The sequence below is a fragment of the Stenella coeruleoalba genome (assembly GCF_951394435.1).
Source record: "Stenella coeruleoalba genome assembly, chromosome: 1".
In the NCBI taxonomy this organism is placed as follows: Eukaryota; Metazoa; Chordata; class Mammalia; order Artiodactyla; family Delphinidae; genus Stenella; species Stenella coeruleoalba.
In genome coordinates, this window is record NC_137169.1 from 67,919,757 (window position 1) to 67,940,826 (window position 21,070).

General features: G+C 43.7%; 1 protein-coding gene across 1 annotated transcript in view; it reads left to right on the forward strand.

Annotated features, from left to right (window-relative positions):
• GIPC2 (GIPC PDZ domain containing family member 2) overlaps positions 1 to 21,070 on the forward strand; it is an 82,603-nt gene that overhangs the window by 40,479 nt on the left and 21,054 nt on the right. The window contains exon 4 of the mRNA XM_079942348.1: positions 18,710 to 18,816. Within this exon, the coding sequence (XP_079798474.1) occupies positions 18,710 to 18,816 (107 nt within the window). The remainder of the gene's footprint in view (positions 1 to 18,709; positions 18,817 to 21,070) is intronic.

Genomic DNA, 21,070 nt, shown 5'->3' on the forward strand with positions numbered 1-21,070 from the left:
ATATAAACTGATAGGATGTAGGCAGTTTGAGATAAACAGTATCTGATTTAGACTCTTTGTAAATCAAAATTATTCTCTTAGTACAGCTCAAGAAATATAATTTCTTTCTACATTTATTTCTACCATAGAATCTGTTTTCCAGAGTTGATCTCTTCCTGTTTTTCCTTGTCTGCATACAAATTGTGTGGTCCCTGTGTTCTTTTGTAGAAAGTTGCTGGTACACCTTAACTTGGATGTTAGGTTGGTAATAGTCTTGGATGTTACAGAGGTCATTGTATTTGGGTATTATTGCTCCATGATTAGATTTTTTTCCTTCAATATTTGAGATACATGTACGGACGGTTGGTGTACTTCACTGCCTTATGTGTCTGCGTTGGCTGAACCTGCTCTTTTGCTTCATATGAATTCCATGGACAAATTTGAAAAGGAGTTTCCTAATGGGGGTATATTATTTCAGGCAGCTCACATTCTGGTGGTATGAGTTAGGATACCTGGAGATTGATTTTGGGGCAGTGACAAGTTTTTATTTTCCATGGTTTCAATGGCAGCTTAACTCAATGTAACACCTGCTGGTGTATATGCATTTTTCACTCTGTAGATCAAGGTTTGCCTCTGGGCCCTAGCCCGGGGATTTCTCTTAGAAGTAGGCCTTGCTTCTCTTTCCACCCTTCAGCCCTTAATTTTGGTGCCTGTCTTTTTGACTCTAGGATAAAGGCAATGCTAGCTTGTTCCTTACCCTGTGGCCTTATTCCAGCACTTAGCTCTTTGCCAGGGAGGGAATATACATCAGGAGGTACTTGGGGGACCAGTCTTGGACCCATTCTCTCCATCCCCATCTTATCTTTTGCTATGTTTCCTTCCTTCCTGTGTTTTTCTAGCAGTTTCATTGATTCAAATTTAAAGTCCTTCATGATCTGACTCTGTCATCATGGATTCCTACCAGGAGAAAGGGCCAGTCTACATGAGGCAGAATTCTCTTCTTTGCATTCAGATAGCTTCAGCCAAGATGGCCTAAGTCATTTCTTGGACTTAACCAAAAGCTGTCAGAAATAGCCACACACTCCAATATCTTGAGATTTTCCTATCAGCTTCCCAAAGATTTAGCCTGGGGAGGCATGTGGACTGTGTCCCAAAATATAGGAGGGAATAATGTAGTTGGCTGCTTTGTGCTGGCATAGCAGGTATGATGAACACAACTTCTTAACCGCTGATGAGGGAACCCGTACTACCTGTTTTATTTCCATATTTTACACCCACCACTATCCACACTCCACTTCTAGGGGCCACTATATGTGTCAAGATTCTTTGAGAGCTACAGAATAAGCACTATCTAATTTAAGGAAAAGACATTTTTGGGAAAGACTATCAAGTAGGTCTCAGAAACAAAGAAAGTTCAATCAAGTCTTGGAAAGATAGGAACTGAGGCTGTTTCAGGGATGTGTGAACAAGGAGCCCTTCATGGTACTGGCTTAATTGACTCCCTCCAGTTATTTCCTGTCTTCATGTTACCCCACTTAGGATTCAAATTCCTGGGAGGGGGGTACTTATTAGGTCGTGTGTCTGTCTTGATAGTGGGGAAGGTAGACTACATAATTGACAGGCCCACCAAAATCACACAGAACAGTGAAGGGGAGGAAGTTTCCTTTTGGGTAGGAAAAGGCAGATGTCCATTTAACCATTTCTCTAAGCTTTTACGTCTTGTTCTTTAGGTAGAGAAGTGTTTGTTTTCTCTTGACTTTGAATCTGACTCTATCCATGCATGATGCTGTCAGTCTGGTGTATCAGAATGAGTCTGGAGGGAGGAGGGTATTGTCAACTGGCTTTGGGTGTCTAGTCTTAAGGATTTTATTATTCTACTAAGTTTTGGGTGCTATATAGATGGCTGTTTGGCAGTGGGCTATCTGGAGACCATGACAGTATCTAACTTTCTTTCAGGGAAAGGCTAAAGCCATATTCTTCTTGGTGCTGGCCACCAAATTTGGAAGGGACCTCACTCCATAGATTTGGACTACACTCCTTGAAGGTCCTTCATTTATGTATCCCACAAATAATTTGAGAATCTGCTGTGTTCCAGGTACTCTGCTATGCCTAGCAGATACTAAGAAAAAAAGACTAAGTTATAGCTCCTGCCTCTTGAGAAGCTCACAGTCTAGTAGGAAGCTGTTATGGACTGAATTTTGTCCCCCTAAAATTTGTATGTTGAAGTCCTAATCTCCAGTACCTCAGAATGTGACAATATTTGGAGATAGGATCTTCAAAGAGGTAACTAAGTTAAAATGACGTCATTAGGGTGGCCCCCTGGTCCAATATGACTGGTGTATTTACAAGAAGAGAAAAATTGGACATGGAGACATGTAGGAGGCGAATGCCTTGTGAACATGAACTGCAAGCCAAGGAGAGAGACCTCAGAAGAAAGTAACCCTGGTAACAGACGTCTAGCCCCCATAACTGTAGGAAAATAAGTTTTTGTTGTTTAAGCCATGTGGTCCTTTGTTATGGCAGCCCCAGGAAACTAATACAGAGGCCAAGAAGCAAAAAAAGAAAATATAGTGCAAGTTCTTTGACTATGGCAGTAGATCTTGGACTTCCTGACAATATAGAAGGTATAGGTTGGGTGTCTTAGCAGTCCTTTGGCCTTGGGCAGATGGCAAGAACTTACCAATATGTTTTCATTCAATGAATATTTGAGTAATTAGTATATACTGGTCTTAGGGTGTTAGTTGCTGGGATAAGAGTCACTGTTCATCGAGAAACTACTGTGTTCCATCACCATACTACATACTTGGTATTCCATAAATAAAATCCAGTTCTTGCCTTCAAGAAATGCATGTCTAGGGACTTCCCTGGTGGTGCAGTGGTTAAGAGTCCGCCTGCCAGTGCAGGGGACACGGGTTCAATCCCTGGTCCGGGAAGATCCCACATGCCGCGGTGCAAATAAGCCTGTGTGCCACAACTACTGAGCTTGCCCTCTAGAGCCTGCAAGCCACAACTACTGAAGCCCGCGTGCCACAACTACTGAGGCCCGTGCTCTGCAGCAAGAGAAGCCACCACAGTGAGAAGCCTGCACACTGCAACGAAGAGTAGCCCCCGCTCGCCGCAACTAGAGAAAGCCCTCACACAGCAACAAAGACCCAACACAGCCAAAAAAAAAAAGAAGAAAAGAAAAGAAAAAACAACCCATGTCTAGTGAGAAGAGATGGATATGAAAAAATTTCAATGAAGGGTGTTAGAGGTGATAGAATGTACTGGAGGTCTAAAAGTGGGATACATCAAACCAACCAAGGAGTTTAGGAAAAGCTTCCTGGAGAAGGAGTTTGAGCTGAATCCTAAGAGGCTTACTCAAGGAATGAATCAGGGAAGGTTGTCCTAGGGAGTAGGAATAGAACAAACAAAGGTGCAGAAGTATGAAGCAGTATCATATACCTTAGAATATGATGTATGTGGGTGTGATTGGAATAGAGGTTATAGGTTGTGGTGTGGCAAGAGACAAAGCCCAAGAGTCAGTGGGCACCAAATTATCAAGGGCCTTATGTATTATAGATAAAGAGTGGACAGTGGAGAACCACTGAAGGGGTTTAGGCAGGGGAGAAGCATAATGAGACCTGGATTTTAGAGAGGTATTTTGGAGACTATGTCACAGAGGTAGGGTATGAGTAAAAGGTCAGGAAGTCAGTAAAGACTCTATTGTGTTGAGGAGAAGCAAGATGAAATCCGGAGACAGTGCCAGTAGGCACAGAGATAAGAAATGGTTCTGAGTATTAGATGGTGGTGTGCTGGAGCCATTAGTGCCCGTCTCTTCAATTCCATGTTCAGTGACATCAAGTCGGTTGCTTGAAATGGGCTCTGGTGCGGTATTTGCGTCACAGAAATAGAGAAGTGCTGCAAGTCAGGGCTTTTTTTTTTTTTTAACCTGGAAAGGTGACTGTGAAACATTTACCTGCATACCACTGAATATTAAGAAGGTAAAATTGGTAACGCATTGGATGTTGAGGTATAGGAGAAGAAGTTGCAAATGATGATCCACAGATTTGTGGGTTGTGTGTGGTGCTCTTCCTTGAGAGGAGGAAAACTGGAGAAGAAAGATTTGGGTGAGGAGACAGGGAAGAGAGATTGTACTTACAGTACCATTTTGGCCTTACAAGTTTGAGATCTGTGGGCCAGTTCAGTTGGAAATGCGTTAGATGTAGATGGGCATTTAGAATTGGGGCCTAGGGAATGGGATTTCTGAGTAACTTGAAGCCATGGAAGTAGATCCAGTTACTCAGAGTAATAAGAGAAAAAGGCCAAAAACAGAGCCCTGGGGGAACCCCAGCATTCAAGGGATAGAAAGAGAAGGAGTCAGCACAGTGAGGAATGGCTGGACTTGGAAGAGCCAGCTTCTGGGTGGCCTTTACCCAAGCACTCAAGGAACAAGTCACTTGTCCCAAGAGCAGATGCGCCATCGCAGCTTTCCTATGTTGGCTATGGGACTCTGAGGGAGGAATAAACACTATTATAAAACATACCCTCAGAATCTCCTCTGCTGGTTTAAATAGCTGTTTTTCAGCCAGTAGGTCTCAACTAGTGTGTTCGGAACACAAAGTAGAATAGAACTGAAAATTTCATAGTGCTTTGTGCCTAGTAAGGGTAAGCATTGTTTCAGTTTCAATGTTTCCGTGTATGCATATGGGTGTCTCAGATAGGTAATATATGTCATGATATAATGTATTATATATATTTGTCACTGTGTCACAGCAAAAAAAACCACAGAAAACAAAAAACAAAAACATTTGAAAACGACTGGTTTAAATGACCCCCTTGTTGAAAACTTGTAATTTAATGAGAAATCTTATTCATACCTAACATGGTTTCTCCTGGTCAGCTGCATTCCAATCCAAATTTTCCATCTTCTAGCCATGAGTTGATGGCAGCCTTCCCAGTTCTTATCAAGTATCGGCTGGAATGTCTCTAGTGGTAATTTTTTTAGGGCATGGCTCACTTCCTTTTCTCTTTAGCCAGTGAAAAGGAACATGTCTCCACAATGAGCTCAACCCTTCAGAGTTTGCCCTGTAAACCTAGATTTTCCCAGGGCTGTGAAAATTCATTCTTCCATTTAACTGGCTGAAGGATCAGACTAGTTCAACTGGTTTGTTTTCTTACGAGGCCTTTTAATTATTAAATGTTATGAGGCCTTGATTTTATTTAGATGAGTCTCCACTTAACTTATCCTGGAGAATTTCTTTAATTTGTAATTGTTCCACTTTATGGAAAGAGGTTTGTGGAAGGAGGTATGAAATGTATCAGTAAAGTGTTTTGAAAACAAAGGGAGTTGAAAGAATGTTGGCCTCCTAAAGCATCGATAGTCGTTGTTTTGGGGTTAGATTTTGTTACAGATCTCTGGGCTATGTCTTCTTTTAGAGACCTCATTTCTGTGCTATGTGCCCATCAGAATAGGATGTTCAGTATGTGAAGTACGTCCGATTCCCTTGAGTCATTCACAGCTGGAAAACTTGTACCTCATCTTCGTGATTCAGCTTAACTAATGTGCTCATTTTCAAAGACTAAGTCTATTTGCTATTAAGAGAAACTTTGGCTTTTAAGTATTATGACTTCTTAGATAGACACTTCAAACATTAAAAAAATACTCTCTACTATTCATGCTATTTTGAGTGAACACTTTTCAAGCAACAGTGCTTTTGGTACTTTTTTTTTCTTTCTTAATTATTTTTGGCTGCGTTGGGTCTTCGTTACTGCGCCTGGGCTTTCTCTAGTTGCGGCGAGCTGGGGCTACTCTTTGTTGCGGTGCGCGGGCTTCTCATTGCGGTGGCTTCTCTTGTTGTGGAGCATGGGCTCTAGGCTCTTGGGCTTCAGTAGTTGTGGCACACGGGCTCTAGAGCACAGGCTCAATAGCTGTGGCGCACGGGCTTAGTTGCTCCATGGCATGTGGGATCTTCACGGACCAGGGTTCGAACCCATGTCCCCTGCATTGGCAGGTGGATTCTTAACCACTGTGCCACGAGGGAAGTCCGGTACTTTTATATATACTGAATTCTACTAAATATCCTGTGGAATATGAAAAAAGTTACAAAAGGGACAACAAAGTGTAAGTAGTTAAGTACGTAGACTCTGCCACATATGGGCTGTGTGTTAATGTGACATTGGGTGAATTAACCTTTCTGTGCTTTGGTTTCCTCACACAAAAAGTAAAGATAATAATATCGACCACATTGGGCCGTTGTGAGGATTAAATGATTAAACACAAAAACAATCAGAACAGTCCCTGGTGCATATAAGTCTTTGGTGGAAGTTAGCTGCTATTATTACTACTGATACTATCTTGAAGGTGTAGCCCTTTCTTTAAGAAGTAATTTTAGAAACAGGATGAACCCCACATGAAGCAAGACAAACAATGTGGGTGAGTTGGTGATTAGCAAATATTTGTTGAGAACTCTGGCACTCTTCCGGATCGTGGAAAGACAGATGGTAAATCACATCTCATATCAAATAATGAACTATATCAGTATGTCATTGTCATAGCTGCCGTTCACTTTTCTAAGTACTTTCTAAGTCAGAAATAATTTAATCCTTACAGCCATTCTAAAAAGTTAAGCAATCTGTCCAAGATTTTAGAGTTAGCTAGTGAACGCGGGAGGTAGGCTTCTAACCCCTGCAGTGAGCCTCCAGAGCCAGCCCCTAACAGCTGTAATGGATGAGTCAGCATGTTTCCTGTCCTCAAGGAGCTTGCAATTTACATAAGGAGGCAGATATATTAAGAATCAGGTAGTTTGGGCTTCCCTGGTGGCGCAGCGGTTGAGAGTTCGCCTGCCGATGCAGGGGACACGGGTTCGTGCCCCTGTCCGGGAAGATCCCACGGCCTAGCCGCTGAGCCTGTGCGTCCAAAGCCTGTGCTCCGCAACGGGAGAGGCCACAACAGTGAGAGGCCTGCGAACCCCCCCCCCCAAAAAAAAGAATCAGGTAGTTTATCAATAACCGTAATAGCTACCATTTGAAGCAATTGCTTATTAGAAGCAATATGGTATAATGGTTAAAGGCATAGATTCTGAGCCACACTGCTTGGGTTGAATTCCTACCTCTGCTGCTTACTTCCTATGTGACCTTGGACTACTTACTTACTCCCTTCTATGCCTGTTTACTTATCCATAAAGTGTTGTGGGGATTGAATGTGTTAATATAGGTAGAGCACTTAGAATAGTGCTTGGCACACAGTGCTGCATAAATGTAAGTCATTGCTACTAGGACTTCTATTCCGGCCTGATTCAATCCTTGTGTCATTCCTATGAAGGTTTTCTAGATAAGTTAACTGAGGCTTTGGGCAGTTGAATACCTCCCTGAGGTCATAGTACTCCATTCCTGTTTGCTCCTGAGGCTTCTGCGCTTAACAGTATGTGTTACTGCCTCTTAGACTATAATGCAAACCATATGATACGTGCTGTAATGCAGATTTAAACGAAGGGCAGTTCAGCTGAGAGCTGATTTGTCCATGACGGAGAAGGGTCCTGAAGCTGAGAGGGGGGGAGGCTGGGAGCCATGGTAAGATTGCGAAGGAATTTTCCCAAAGTGATAAGCCATGGGACAGATGGCTTATATAGCATGTCCCACCAGTATCAAGAACCAGTGTCCCATTCCCATGTAACTCCCCGTGAGAAGTGATAGGACTCCTGATAGAGTTGCAAAGGGATATCAGGGCTGTGAGAGCTGTGACCTTGCCATCGGAGGTGAAAGAGCCCCTGTGCCCTGGGCTTGGACACACTGACTTGGAGGTCAAGCTTCAGAGTAGGATCTATGTTGGACTGAGCACCATATCAGCCCTCTGGATCCCGAGAAGGGGAGACTCCCAAAGCAAAAACCAAGACTCAGTTTCTCACCAAACCTGTGGAGTGAGGGGCTCCCAGTCAGATTCAACCTGACATTTCTTTTCTCCAGAGCTGTGGAGCAAAAATTTAAATCCACTACAGACATTTAAGTGGGTGTTTAAAGAGGGGAAAGATAGGAGTAGGTGAGAAAGATTCCTGAAGAAGATTGCACTTGAACTTGGCCTTGCAGGATGGCAGGGGAAGTACAGACAAGGAAGGAGGGTTTCCTGTGGAAAAGAGTCTTGGAGGGACTGCAGCAAATCAGGCTGCAAAAATAGCTCCAGGCCGTGTTAAGAAGACCTCTGAAAACTAGGTGGGGAACCTGAGCTTGTCGGAGAGGATAACAGGGAACCATGGAGATATTAGAACTGAAGAATGAAATGATGAAATAGACTCTGGGGAGTTAAGCCCGGAGGAGGAATGTTGGCTGTATTTGATTGGAGGAGAAACCACGTCAGAAGCTGCTGCAGTAGTCCAGGAGGAAATAATAAGGGCTGGGATTGGAGGCAGCAGTGGGAATTCGCATGAAAGAAGAAAGCCTGAGTAATACTGCAGAGGCACAACTAGAGGTTAGAGATGGGTTGATGCACTTTAGCTAAGAGAGGGAGAGAGAAGGTTTGGAAGAAGCAGATGTAACCCCAGGTTTCTATCGTTGGAGCCTGTGATAAAAGTGATCATTGGAAATGGGGCCATTGGATATAGTAATGGTTTGGGAGAAAGGGAGAGAAGTTTAATTTTAGATGTATTGCATTTTATGTGACAGTGGCACTCTCATGTATTTTTTGGCAAAGGTTTAAAGCACTCACAGTGACAAATTTGGGGGCTAGAACATGCCACTTAATCATCTTTTCATGTCATAGAGTTTGTTCTGCCTTTCTTATATCTAGCTAGACATTGGTTTGGCATTTACCACAAAAATACTATGGAAGAAGATAAATGAAGAGCCAAGTTCTCTTTTGTGGGGTGTGGCAATGTGTTAGATGAACGCTGGGTGTAACCGATAAATGTGTTTTCAGTGTAAAGACTCAGCTGGATAAAGACCTAGGCTAAATAGTCACTCTTTTCTACTCTAGCTATAAACTCTCTCTAAGGGAAAACTTATTAAATGCTCATGTTTTTAATCTAAGAAAGGTAAAATTATTATAATCTATAATACTGAAAGCTCTGTAATCTGTATTTCCCATGTCACTTACCCTAAACAGTGATTGATTTCTCTTAGAACTACAATGTTTAAGGAGCCTTTGGAATTAATAACAACCATGAGTGGAAGGTAGATAATAGTTCTCAGCTGTCTGTAAGCTTGATAATTAAAATAGCCATGTAGGATGAAGGGGTCAAAACTGATGCTAACATGGAAGTGGCTTCCTTAATATGGTAGAACAGTGTGAAGATAATATAACTTATTGGTCTAATTGCTCTTTTTCTAATAATACACATTTCTAATAATACACATTCTTCCCATTGTATAATGGGAAGTGTCATGTAATTGTAAGACAATGGATCTGACAAATTATACTCAAAACTGTCAGAGTATGCCTTCAGAAAAATGTAAGCAGATAAACAGTTCCCTTTGTGTATGGGAAAATGCTTGATATATTAAGTGAAAAGACAGATTACAAAACAATGTACAGTAATATCCCGTTTTTTGTAAAAAACTATCTTTACATGTAGAAGAAGTGACTTGCAGTATATGTATATTGAAATGTTAACAGTTATCTGTGGTGGTGTGTTTATGAATGACTTGTTTCTTTAGGTTTCTTGTGTTTCTCACGTTTTAATTACAAAATATTAACTTTTATAACCAGAAAACAATTATTTAAAAAAAAGTCGAGCATTCCTAGTCTAGGAAGTAGAGAAACGGAATCATTCCACTTTTAGTAGCTTTATAATTTTTAACTGTATGATCATACTTATTTTAAACAGCTTTCTTTAACATTATCTTAAATGGTTCCATGTTAGAAATGTGGTAGATTACATTGTATCAACTTTTTAAATTGACAGGATTGTGTGTTTTTTTTTTTTTTTTTTTTTTTTGTGTTACGCGGGCCTCTCACTGTTGCGGCCTCTCCGGTTGCGGAGCACAGGCTCCGGACGCGCAGGCCCAGCGGCCATGGCTCACGGGCCCAGCCGCTCCGCGGCACGCGGGATCCACCCGGACCGCGGCACGAACCTGAGTCCCCCGCATCGGAAGGCGGACTCCCAACCACTGCGCCACCAGGGAAGCCCCCTGTGGTTTTTTTTAATATGAACTAGACATTTTATTTTATTTTATTTATTTATTTATGTTTAGTTTTGGCTGCCTTGGGTCTTTGTTGCTGCGCGCGGGCTTTCCCTAGTTGCGGAGAGCGGCGGCTACTTTTCGTTGCGGTGCTCGGGCTTCTCATTGGGTGGCTTCTTTTGTTGTGGAGCACGGGCTCTAGGCGCATGGGCTTCAGTAGTTGTGGCACTCGGGCTCAGTAGTTGTGGCTCACGGGCTCTAGAGCGCAGGCTGAGTAGTTGTGGCGCACGGGCTTAGTTGCTCCGCGGCACGTGGGATCTTCCCTGAGCAGGGCTCGAACCCTTGTCTCCTGCATTGGCAGGCGGATTCTTAACCACTGTGCCACCAGGGAAGCCTGGCAGGATTGTTTTTGTAAACTACTAAACTTTTTAAAAGGTGGAGGAAAAATATGTGTAATAAACCATGAATAAAAGTGAACAATTTTTGATTTTTGAATTCCCATAAAATCATACTATGGAATAAAATAAGTATAAAAGGATAAAAATACTTTAGCCATCCTTTTAACTTCCTCGTGTTAGAGTCCCAAGGTTTGTAATATTTTTTGGTGACACAGTCCCCTCTGGATTAAAATTATCCCAGAGATGCACATTAACTTTTGCCTGTAATTTCAGGGAGTTATGAAAATAGGGTTGAGTTTTTCTCAAATGACACCTTACCTAGAGAACAAGATGATTTTGGGCATAGTTATTTCCCTTCTGACACTTGTCTTACACTGTTCAGTCTCATTAAAGGAACAATTAAGAGCAACTTTGTGTAGCCTTTTTTTTTTTTTTTTTTTGGGTGGATTGGGTCATGTGTTGCCAGCCCTATTGATCCGATAGCCACCTTGTGTATGTGGCATCCACTTATCTCCTTTTCCTTCGTATCCGCCCCAGCACCCTACCAGCTCGATCAAAACAAAAAAAACAGCATAGCTATTCTAAAGAAGTCTGAAGAATGTTGGAGAGAGGAAGGAGACATAGAAAAAGGGAATGAATAGTTAAAGTTTTAAATTCTGGGGCAAAGCTAGATTTTATGTCAGCTACTCTGAGAGAGGGGTGGGGGGAGAGAGAGGGAGGGAGGGAGGGAGGGAGGGAGTGTCGGGGGTCGAGGTAGGGAAGTGAGCACACCAGCTGTTTATGGACAGTGTCATTTATGTATGTGCAAGCATTGGAAGGTCTCTTTAGAAGGGTTGCTTCATTGCTCAGACACAATTCTGTATCTGTGAGGTATCTTTCACTTGGAAACAGTGGAAAACTTTATGACCCTGGCTAATGCAGAAAAGGGAAGCTTATAAATCAACCATCCGTGAGTGATGCCGGCATTAGCAGAGCTCTATGTAGGGCCCGTACAATGTGATCAGGACCCTGTTTCTTGCCCTTCCTTTGTGCTCTGCTGCCTGAGGCATCAGCTTCATCATCCATACATCCTTAACGTATCCCGAGATGGTGATCAGCAATGGCTGGGACCCTGTGCTTCCTTATTTACATAGAACAGAAAAAGAGAGTGTCCTTGCCTCAGAATTTCTAGCAAAAGTCCTTAGATTTTTTTCTGACTTACCTTTGTTCCCATGTCCACCTCTGAAACAATCACTGTGATGAAGGGGATCAGTTAGCTTGGCCCATTCGTGTGTCCCATCCCTGAAGCTGGGAGCAATCAGCTTCCCCTGTACCACAGTGATCCTCATGACCACCGGGTACTGAGAAGACAGCCAACTAATGTCTGTTACCAATGGCAACTCATAATCTTTAAGAGAATATAAAATCAGGCAGTGGCTCTGGGGTAGCCCAGCTCTACCACTTACCAGTTGTCTATGACCTTGATGAAATCATCTTACTTCTCCAAGCCTCAACTGTAAGTTTAGTTGTAAAATTAGAGTAATACCTACCTTGTAATAGTGTTGTGAAGATTAAATAAAAGAACTTATCAAGAATTTCTAGTACCTGGGACATATTAAATGATCAGTTAAAAAAGTTACCTTTAATTTTCCCAGATGATCTATGTTTTTGCCCCTAGATGAATTATAGTGTAGATGTATGTGTGTATATTTATTCCTTTGAAATAAGACTGCAGTCTAAGAATAACACTAGTATATGAAACAGCATATAACGCTTTATAGCCGTATGTAGTGAGAAATTCTATACCTTGAGAGATTGTCTGAAAATGAGGGCAGAGAGCTGCAAACCCCAAAGTAAAGTTGTCGACCCTAATTATTACTGTTTTGTAGGCATGCGTCAGTCTCCAAGAGAAACTTAAAATTTGAATTTTGATGAGAAATCACCCAACTTTTAAAAGTTGGCAACTAATTTAAAAAATCTGAAAACGTTGCACACTTCACAAACATGTCTGTGGACCACATGTCACTGAACTACCTGTTTGCAGCCTTGGACTGTGAGAGTTATCCTTTGTGCCCAAGTCCTTTTCTCTGGTATCATCCATGCACACTAAACTTCTCAGGTACCCAGTGGGAAGAAAGTTTCAAGTGAATTATTCCCAAGAGGGGTAGAGGCGTGGTAAACTGAGAGTCACCCAGTTGGGAGGGACTCTAAAACATCAACTCTCCACTCCTTGCTTCTGGAGTCTTGGAACTCATGGCCTGGAGCATGATCCCTTCCCCTTTTCCCACGTAGCCTTGCTGTCTTAGACCTTCATGGCTGAGTCTCTGCTTGGACATTTTCCCCAGGAAGTTTTGGGTTCATGAGAATGAAGCATGGGAGCCCACTTGGACCTTTGATACCATCCCTCCCTATGATTAATACATTGATGTATGACGTCTATTCTTGTGAATTTGGTTAGTGTGAATCAATCCCTAAGACTCAGGTCAGTTCTGGGAACGCTGGAAGAAAGCATTTCTGGGCCTGCAGTGCTGAAAGGCATTGGTATACACATCCTGCAAAGTCCTGCCTGAGTTGCCATATGGCCACCATTTTTGATGCTGTCGAACTCCAGAGGTGGAAATTATAGAAATGGATTAGTGAATTTGGTGAAGTAGCTTAGTTCACCTACATGGGTGGTTAGGGGAGGGGACTCTAAGTTTCCAGGTTGGAGTGTTGATGTGTCTGCCCTCTTGCCCACACGGTGTCATGTAACTCTAACAGGACGTTTTGAATGGGGGTCAGAGGTCCAATGAGATGGACACTGGAGGGCCCCCACTGCTGAGTGCCCCCGCCCCCCCGAGGAGCTGGGCTTAAACTCAGCCACTTTGGTGAATCTGAGTAGGGTAATGGGTCATCTGTTGTTTCTACTCCCCTGTAAATGGAAGGGGGAAAAATCACAGTTCTATAGAAGATAGAATAAAAAGGAGACCTTTGTATTTGAAGTGACAGTTTTCTGAACATTTGAAGAGACTTCTGCATGTTTCTCATCCTGGGAAAACCAGTGCAAATGGTTTTGTTGGGGAGAGCATGGGACGAGCAGATGGCTGTCTGTCCAGTGTGGACCGTGTCAGCAGAAGCAAGTCCAACAGCAGTAGCAGCTCTCTGTGTATTAGCCAGACCACTGGGCAAAGCACCTTTCATACGGCAGCCATTTGAATGCTTAAGACAACATCCTATGTAGGTAGTGTTACCGAGAGATCGGCCTCTCTGTACACGGGTGCCGAATCAAATCTTGGAGACAGAGTTCTGGGTGAAGTAGAAAAGGATAGCTTTATCACTTTGCCAGGCAAAGGGAGACATGCCGGGCTTCTGCCTTGAAAAACTATGTGTCCCAACCTGGGAGGATTTGATGAGGGTTTTATAACAGTGGTTCAAAGGTGAGGGTCTGTGACAAGATTAGGGTTGAGCAGGGCCTGCACGCCCTTAATCTCAGCTCAGGTGGTCGGCTAATCTTGATGAGCTTCTCTGGTCCCTTTAATCTGGCCTCAGGTGGTTTCATGGCTGCTTCTCCCTTGATTAACAACTGTTGGAATCTGCCCTTTGGAACTCAGGGAAGGTCATAGAGACTGGAGCCTTGCCCACAAGAAACGGGACAAAAGAGCCTCTGTGCTTGGGAGTCCCACAGGGCCTCCCTTGGTTTCAGTAGTGTTCTTGTTCAGATAAGAACTTATTCCTTAAGCTCTCACAATTTGTAAATGGTGGAGCTGGGTTTTAACTCAAGTTCTCTGATTCTGAAGTCTATCTCTTGCTGGGCACAGAGGTGTCCATATGTGCCCCCCTCTCACGGAAATCATGGCTCTGCCCCTGCTATGAATTGTACTCCAGGCCAACTCAGGCCCTTGTGGGACCAGAACAAGATCTTGTTCTGTGCAGAAGCAGGAGAATGCCTACCCTTCTCACTGTCACCCTGTGTCCGTTGGGGATCTAAACCACTTGCATGTGTTCCACCTGAAGATAGGGCCTTGGCCGCTGTCAGTGCTCTTCTTCCCCTGCCCTGGGGCTCAGGGTGGGACTAGAGACAGACATCTTGCTGTCTTCTCCATTTCCCCATCTCTCCCCTGACCTTCACGTTGTAGCAGGGACTGGGGGTTGGTCTGTTTATTGAAAATGCCAGTTAAAATGGTATCATAAAGAATGACACAAGTGGATATAAACATTTTATTTTAAAACATATAAATATGCGTTCTTTTACAACTCTTTAGATGTAAAAAGCTCTTTGAGTAGAGGACACAAATTGGAGTTCTATGAAGTCTTGCTTTAGTAATCAGAACCTGAACGCACATCTATGGTTTCTGTTTGATATCTAAAAGCCAGATATGTGAAATGCTGGATGTTTAAAGATATTTTTCCTAATCTCCTAGCATCATTTTGCCCACACCTTTTTTTTTTTTTTTGCAACTCCCCCTTATGGAGTCTTTCCAAAGCAGTTAACCTAGTTTTCCTAGCAATAATAACTCTGTGTTTCACACTTATTTCATCAGCTCATGTAGTTTTAAATTCAATTATGTAATTAGAGTAACAAATACAGTTGCCACAAAAGGGTTTGGAACTAAGGCGACTGCTTCTTGGTGACATCCCACTCAGCTGTGGGAGCAGCTGTGTACCCCTGAGCTCTGAGTGTCCTGTGCCCTAAGTGACACAGGAGGGGAGCCCTGAGTCTAGTGAATCCTTCGAGCTGCAGGCCGATTACCAGCATCTCCTGTGTGAACTGCATCCCTCTCATCATTCAGCCCCAAGAGAGGCCTCATGAAAACCTGTTCATGAGAAGTGAAGTGACTGATCTAGGGCTTGGCCTGGTTGGTTCGACAAGCTTAGACCGGCCAGCACCCTAAAAGTAGGCCAGACTAGCAACCTTTGCAAGCATTAAAAAAGCAAAACATTTTTTTCCCTCTGAGGCTGAACAGGGCCATCCTGCCTGTTTTCATGTATAAACCGGTTGATTTACTTCCCTGAATCAGGATTGTGGAGAAACATGGCTTCTATTTCTTTAGCCACAAGAACTGCCTTTCTGGAGGCTGGTCTAAGCCAGAAGTGAAATTTTAACTTTTGTTTTGGTGCCACCAAGTGGTTAGTTTTGAGATAACACTTTTGAGGAGAAGATGACAAGCATGTAATGATTAAAAAAAAAATCTGGGGTGCACAAGCAGAGCACAGAGGATTTTTAGGGCAATGAAACTACTCTGAATGATACTCTGATGGTGCATACATGTCATTATTCATTCTTCCAAACCCACAGAATGTACAACACGAGGAGTGAACCCTAACATAACTATGAACTTTAGGTGATATGATGTGTCCATGTAGGTTCATTGATTATAACGAATGTAGCCCTGTGGGGAGGGGTATTGATCATGGGGGAGGTGATGCATATGTGGAGGCAAGAGGTGTATGGGAGAGCTCTGTCTTCTCAATTTGTTATGAACTTAAAACTGCTTAAAAAATAAAGCCTAGAGGCTTCCCTGGTGGCGCAGTGGTTAAGAATCTGCCTGCCAATGCAGGGGACACGGGTTCGAGCCCTGGTCCAGGAAGATCCCACATGCCGCGGAGCAACTAAGCCCCTGCACCACAACTACTGAGCCTGCGCTCTAGAGCCCACACACCACAACTACTGAAGCCCACGCGTCACAACTACTGAAGCCCGCGTGCCTAGAGCCCAGGCTCCACAACAAGAGAAGCCACCACAATGAGAAGCATGCACACCACAACTAGAGAAAGCCTGTGTGCAGCAACGAAGACCCAACACAGCCAAAAATAAATTAATTAATGAATTAAAAAAAATTAAAAAAAAAAACCAAGTAAAAAAACTTCTGTTCTACATTTCATTTTCCCTTTTAGCTACTGGTGTTGCAGGTAAGAGCCAGGTAAGCAGAGACATCATCTAGGGCAGCTGGCCGACTTCTCAAACCTGGATGACATTCCCTCCGTGAAGTTCCCACGTTCCAGAGTCTGGGTCCTTAGCTCGTACATCCCAGGAACCTTTAATTTCTTCAGTGTATCCAGAACTTGTGCAATTTTCCAGGGTTATATCTTGCTTACCAAACTTACAAAAGACTCGTTGTTAAGTCAGAATGCCAGTGTATTACTTTACAGTTAGAAATGTATATGTAGTTGTAAACCAAAGACATGTGTTAGCTGAGTGCTTCATTTGCCACCCTGTAGAAAATTTATATTGGAAGACAAATTATACAGAGCAGGTTGCTTCGTGAAATCACGGTGGGTAGCGTGTGTGATAGGGGGAGGGCGGGTGTAAGGTTGTTTATCTTGGAGGTTAGCATCATTAAGGTGAGGCTGTCTTGACCACTGTAGGTCTGTACATGACTCCAAACTGGGCAGTATAGAATCCTGGACAGTGCTGGTGACAGACTGGCCTCATCTTTTTCGTTGGGCATTCTTTTGGAAACCCTGTGCTGAGTGAGCATCTCCTGTTAATCTGTTCTTCCCTCGGACAGGACACAGTGTGACTGGCAAGGCAAATGCTGCAGACGTGCTGACACAGCTCTGGTCTGAGCATCTCTCTGGTCAACGTGGTCAACATGAGCACCGTCAGCCACCATTGAGAGGTTCTGGCTTAGGGGAACTACCCTATTTATTGCATGATTATTTTGAATAATTTCACTCTCAGAGGAAAACTTATGTTTTATGTTTTGGTGGCTCTGTCCTCAAATGCAGGTTAAAATTAACATGTAAAGTCCTTAGTCACCTTGGAATAGATCCCCAGTAGTGAAACAGGACTTGCTGAAGATGGGAATTATCCTAGATTCTAAGGAAGGATGTGTTTGTGCAGGCCACTTGACGTCCACGTTTTGAGAGCTTTGTATGGACCTCACCACCTGCTCGTACATTGCGGCCTGCCCTGTGACTCCGCATTGGAGCTCAGTTATCTCCCAGCCTTGGTGCTGCGTCTCCTCACACCCACCTCCATCCGTGCCCCAAACTGCTGCCAGAGTCCTCAGTCAAGAGGACCCGGGATACCTGCAGAGGTTATAAATCGGTGGCCTATGATCAGAATCTGATCCACAAATTTTTTATTTTTGCCATTACGTTGTTTGTATCTTTAATTTATTATTAATTTATTTTTGGCTGTGTTTGGTCATCCTCGCTGTTGCCCAGGCTTTCTCTAGTTGCGGCGAGCAGGGGCTACTCTTTGTTGCGGCACGCAGTCTTCTCATCGTGGTGGCTTCTCTTGTTGCGGAGCACATTATGTTGTTTTTAAAAGTTTGATTTAGTTGCCAAAAGTTAAAAATCAGGAGGTTGGCAAAAAACTGAGTGTTCATCTGCTTTGAAAACCAGTAGAAGATCTGGCTGTGCAGGGCCTGCCTTCTCACAGAGCAGTTACTGGAGTGACCTCGATAGGGTACGTCCTGGGAGTTGTCCTCAGTTCCCACCCTACCCTTCCACTCATTTATGTTACTGTCTGGGAGTGGGGGTGACTCTTGGTATGCTGGAAAACCAAAACCAAACCAAAACACACACGTAGAAAACCAGCGAAGGGAAGGAGCGGCTTCTCGTGGACTCTTGCTCTCTGTTGTCGTCTGCCTTGCGAGGGGAACTCCTTCCTTGGAACCTGTTCCCAGCCTCTTGAGGTCCGTTACCTCTGAATTTATCCCTTGTGCTTCCAAGAGGTGTGGTGGTGAAGTGTTGTTGAGACTTTGGGGTCACAAGGCCTGGATTTGAATACCAGCTCTGATCCTTACTGAGTTCAGTTTCCTTTTCTGTAAAATGACGGCTCTAACTTGCCTCATAGGTTGGCCCAAGAATTAAATGGGATTTTGTATTGAAAGCATCCAGCAGAAGGTAGGTCCTCCAATAATAGTGCCTCCATCTCTGTCTTCTATCAAGACATGACTCCTTCCCTTCTTTACGACCTTAATGAAGTCCAGCTACACACCTACCTCTGCTTTCCTGCCACATATACCTCTTTACTCTTACAATAAAACCGACTGTTTTATTTTTTATTCCTTATAACTTCCAGTCTTTCCAATCAGCACATTTCACGTATTTCCTTTTCTTGTTGTAGGCAGACCTCATAGAGACTCTCATATGAGAATAATGGATGACAGGTGAATTTATTTTGTTTTGGGAAATTTTATCAGAAGGCATAGCTTTTATCAAATCTCTTCAATAACTGTACAGAAATTTGTGACGGAAACTCATTAGCTTTTATAGCAACTGGTTGGAATTCTTAATATATGTACGTTTCCCCATCCATTGTATGTTTATAGACATGGAGCCCAGGGCAAAAGCTGGAAAGTCATCAACAGGAAGGATTGGTACTGGAAGGGAGACACTTCGCCTGAGATCAAAAGGTCCTGCCACTGTGGAAGAAGTGGTATGTTATGTTCATTTAATCCCTATATGTCTTGGAAATGGATGGACGTTCGTGTTTGTCAGAGCTGGAAATAAAGGCCCTCTTTCCCTCTACTCCCTCAGCAGCCAGAGTTATCCTTTAGAAACTCAGATGTGATGGAACAATCTGTTCAAAATCCTCCAGTGGCTTCCCACGTCACTCGGAGTAAAAGCTAAAGTCCTCAGAGTGACCAACACGATCTGACTCTGCGTCTCTTCTCTGCTCTCATCTCCACCCCTCTCCTCCTGGCTCCCTCTGCTTCAGCTATTTGAGTCTCCTCTCTGTCCGCAAGCACTCCAGATACATCCCTGCCTCAGGACCTTTGTATGAGCTGTTACCTCTAGCTGGATGCGCTGCCCATTTACGGGCACTGCTCACTCCCTTGCCGCCTTGAGTTTCTGTCCACATCCTACCCTGTTTAACCTCTGAGCAGCTGGTATAATAGCAGGTCCCGCCACCCTGCCCCCTGCCCAATCTTCCTTGCCCTTCATTTTTTTTAAGGCGCTGAACCCAGTGGGACTTATATCCTTGTCTCCTCTCGGTCCCATGTCTTGTTCTCACATGTCCTGTTCACAGCTGTATCCCCAGCACCTAGAACAGTGCCTGACACTTCAGAGGAGCTCAGATCTTTGAATTTAATGAATTAGTGAGTGATTCACTTACGCTTGACTGGAGGAAGGGTTTTGCTGATTGACTGTGTCTATGTAAAGGTCAGTATCTGAGTGAAAAACACGAGGAGAAGAGACACATGGAGGGAAGGAGGGTGGAAGAAGAGGGTGGCAGTGGTAAGGATTCAAAATGACAAGTGGCAGGTCCGCTCACAGCAGGAAGACAGCGGTGATGAAGCCCTCCTTTGGGGAGGTCAGGCAGAGGCTCCGGAGCTCCTTGGCGTGGGGTGGGGGGGCTGGGTCGGGGGGAAGGCATGTCTGTGTGCGCCTACCGTCCTAGGGCTCCCAGCTGTTTGAAGAGCAAGAGAGACAGATGAATGGTTAGGAGGCTGTTTTCATAGGATCCAGAGCTTTTGGGGGACGATGTCAGGGTCAGTCATGGGTGTGGTTGGTTGGAGCAGACCCTCAAGGAACCACGAAGCCAGGGTTGTCCTCTTGAATGTTTGAGTCACCCAGGATGTTGTCTGTTTTGGAGAATCCAGAGGAAGACTCCGAGTCGAGTGCCTTGGTCCTGGGTGAATGAAAAGATTGATCTGGAGGCAAGTGACAACGGAGAGGCCTGGGAGAGCTGAAAGCATTTTGAAAGTGAGATATGACAAGATTTGTGAAAAAACCCAGGGCAGTGACATCTGGTTGTTCTGAGTCTTTGCTTTTCCAATGCCCAGCACACTGCCAGACATATTGCTGAAGTCCAGTAAATGTTTATTGTTGAACAAATGAACAGACCTCAGTGGAAGAAAGGAATCTGTAAGAGGATGGAAGGACAGTGGGAAGGAGCTAGGGGATGCCAAGTGTGCTTTAAAGTGGAGGAGAAAAGGACAGACCTTCAAACTGTTTGCAAAGGAAGTGGGGTCGGCAGGAAAAACTCCATGCCACTTCAGGAGGAGCGCCCTCTTCTAACAGTTAAAATGGGTAATACATATCTGTTTATTTATGAGCAGCTGCTGTATAGAAGGTGCTGCAATGAAAAAGAATAACTGCAGATCTGCCTGAGGAGGTGGGAAAGATTCATTCCAAGAAAAACATCTAAAACTCCCTTCCTATTTGCATAGCCTGCTTCATTAAATAGGGCAATTAAAATAGCTCGTAATAAAGGGGAAAAAAAACTAGTTTGGTGCTAATATTAAATTTGATGCAAATGACCTACCATTTAATTTGAAACACCAAAGGATTTACAGATTTGAAGCAAATCAGCCCCTCGTTATCTAGCACAATTTCTGAAAACTGAACTATACTCCCCTGCGTACCTCACAATTTATTCACTATGTGTTTGTTGAGACAGGTACAGTCCAGGTGCTGGTGATACAAAGATGGATAAAGACGTTGTTTTTCCTTTAAAAGGAGAGAGGCAGGAAAAGAAGCTATTACAAATCAGAAGGGCAAGGTTAATGTCATAAAGGAGGGGCTGGCTGATCAGCTACAGTCAGGGATTGGGAAAGGGAAATCAGGGAGAGTTCCCTCCAGAAGAAATGGTTGAGCTGGTCAAAGATGGGGTGAAGAGTGTTCTACGCATGAAATGGAAATGTCCACGGGACTGGAGTGTGCTGCAAGTACCTGGTGGTGGGTGA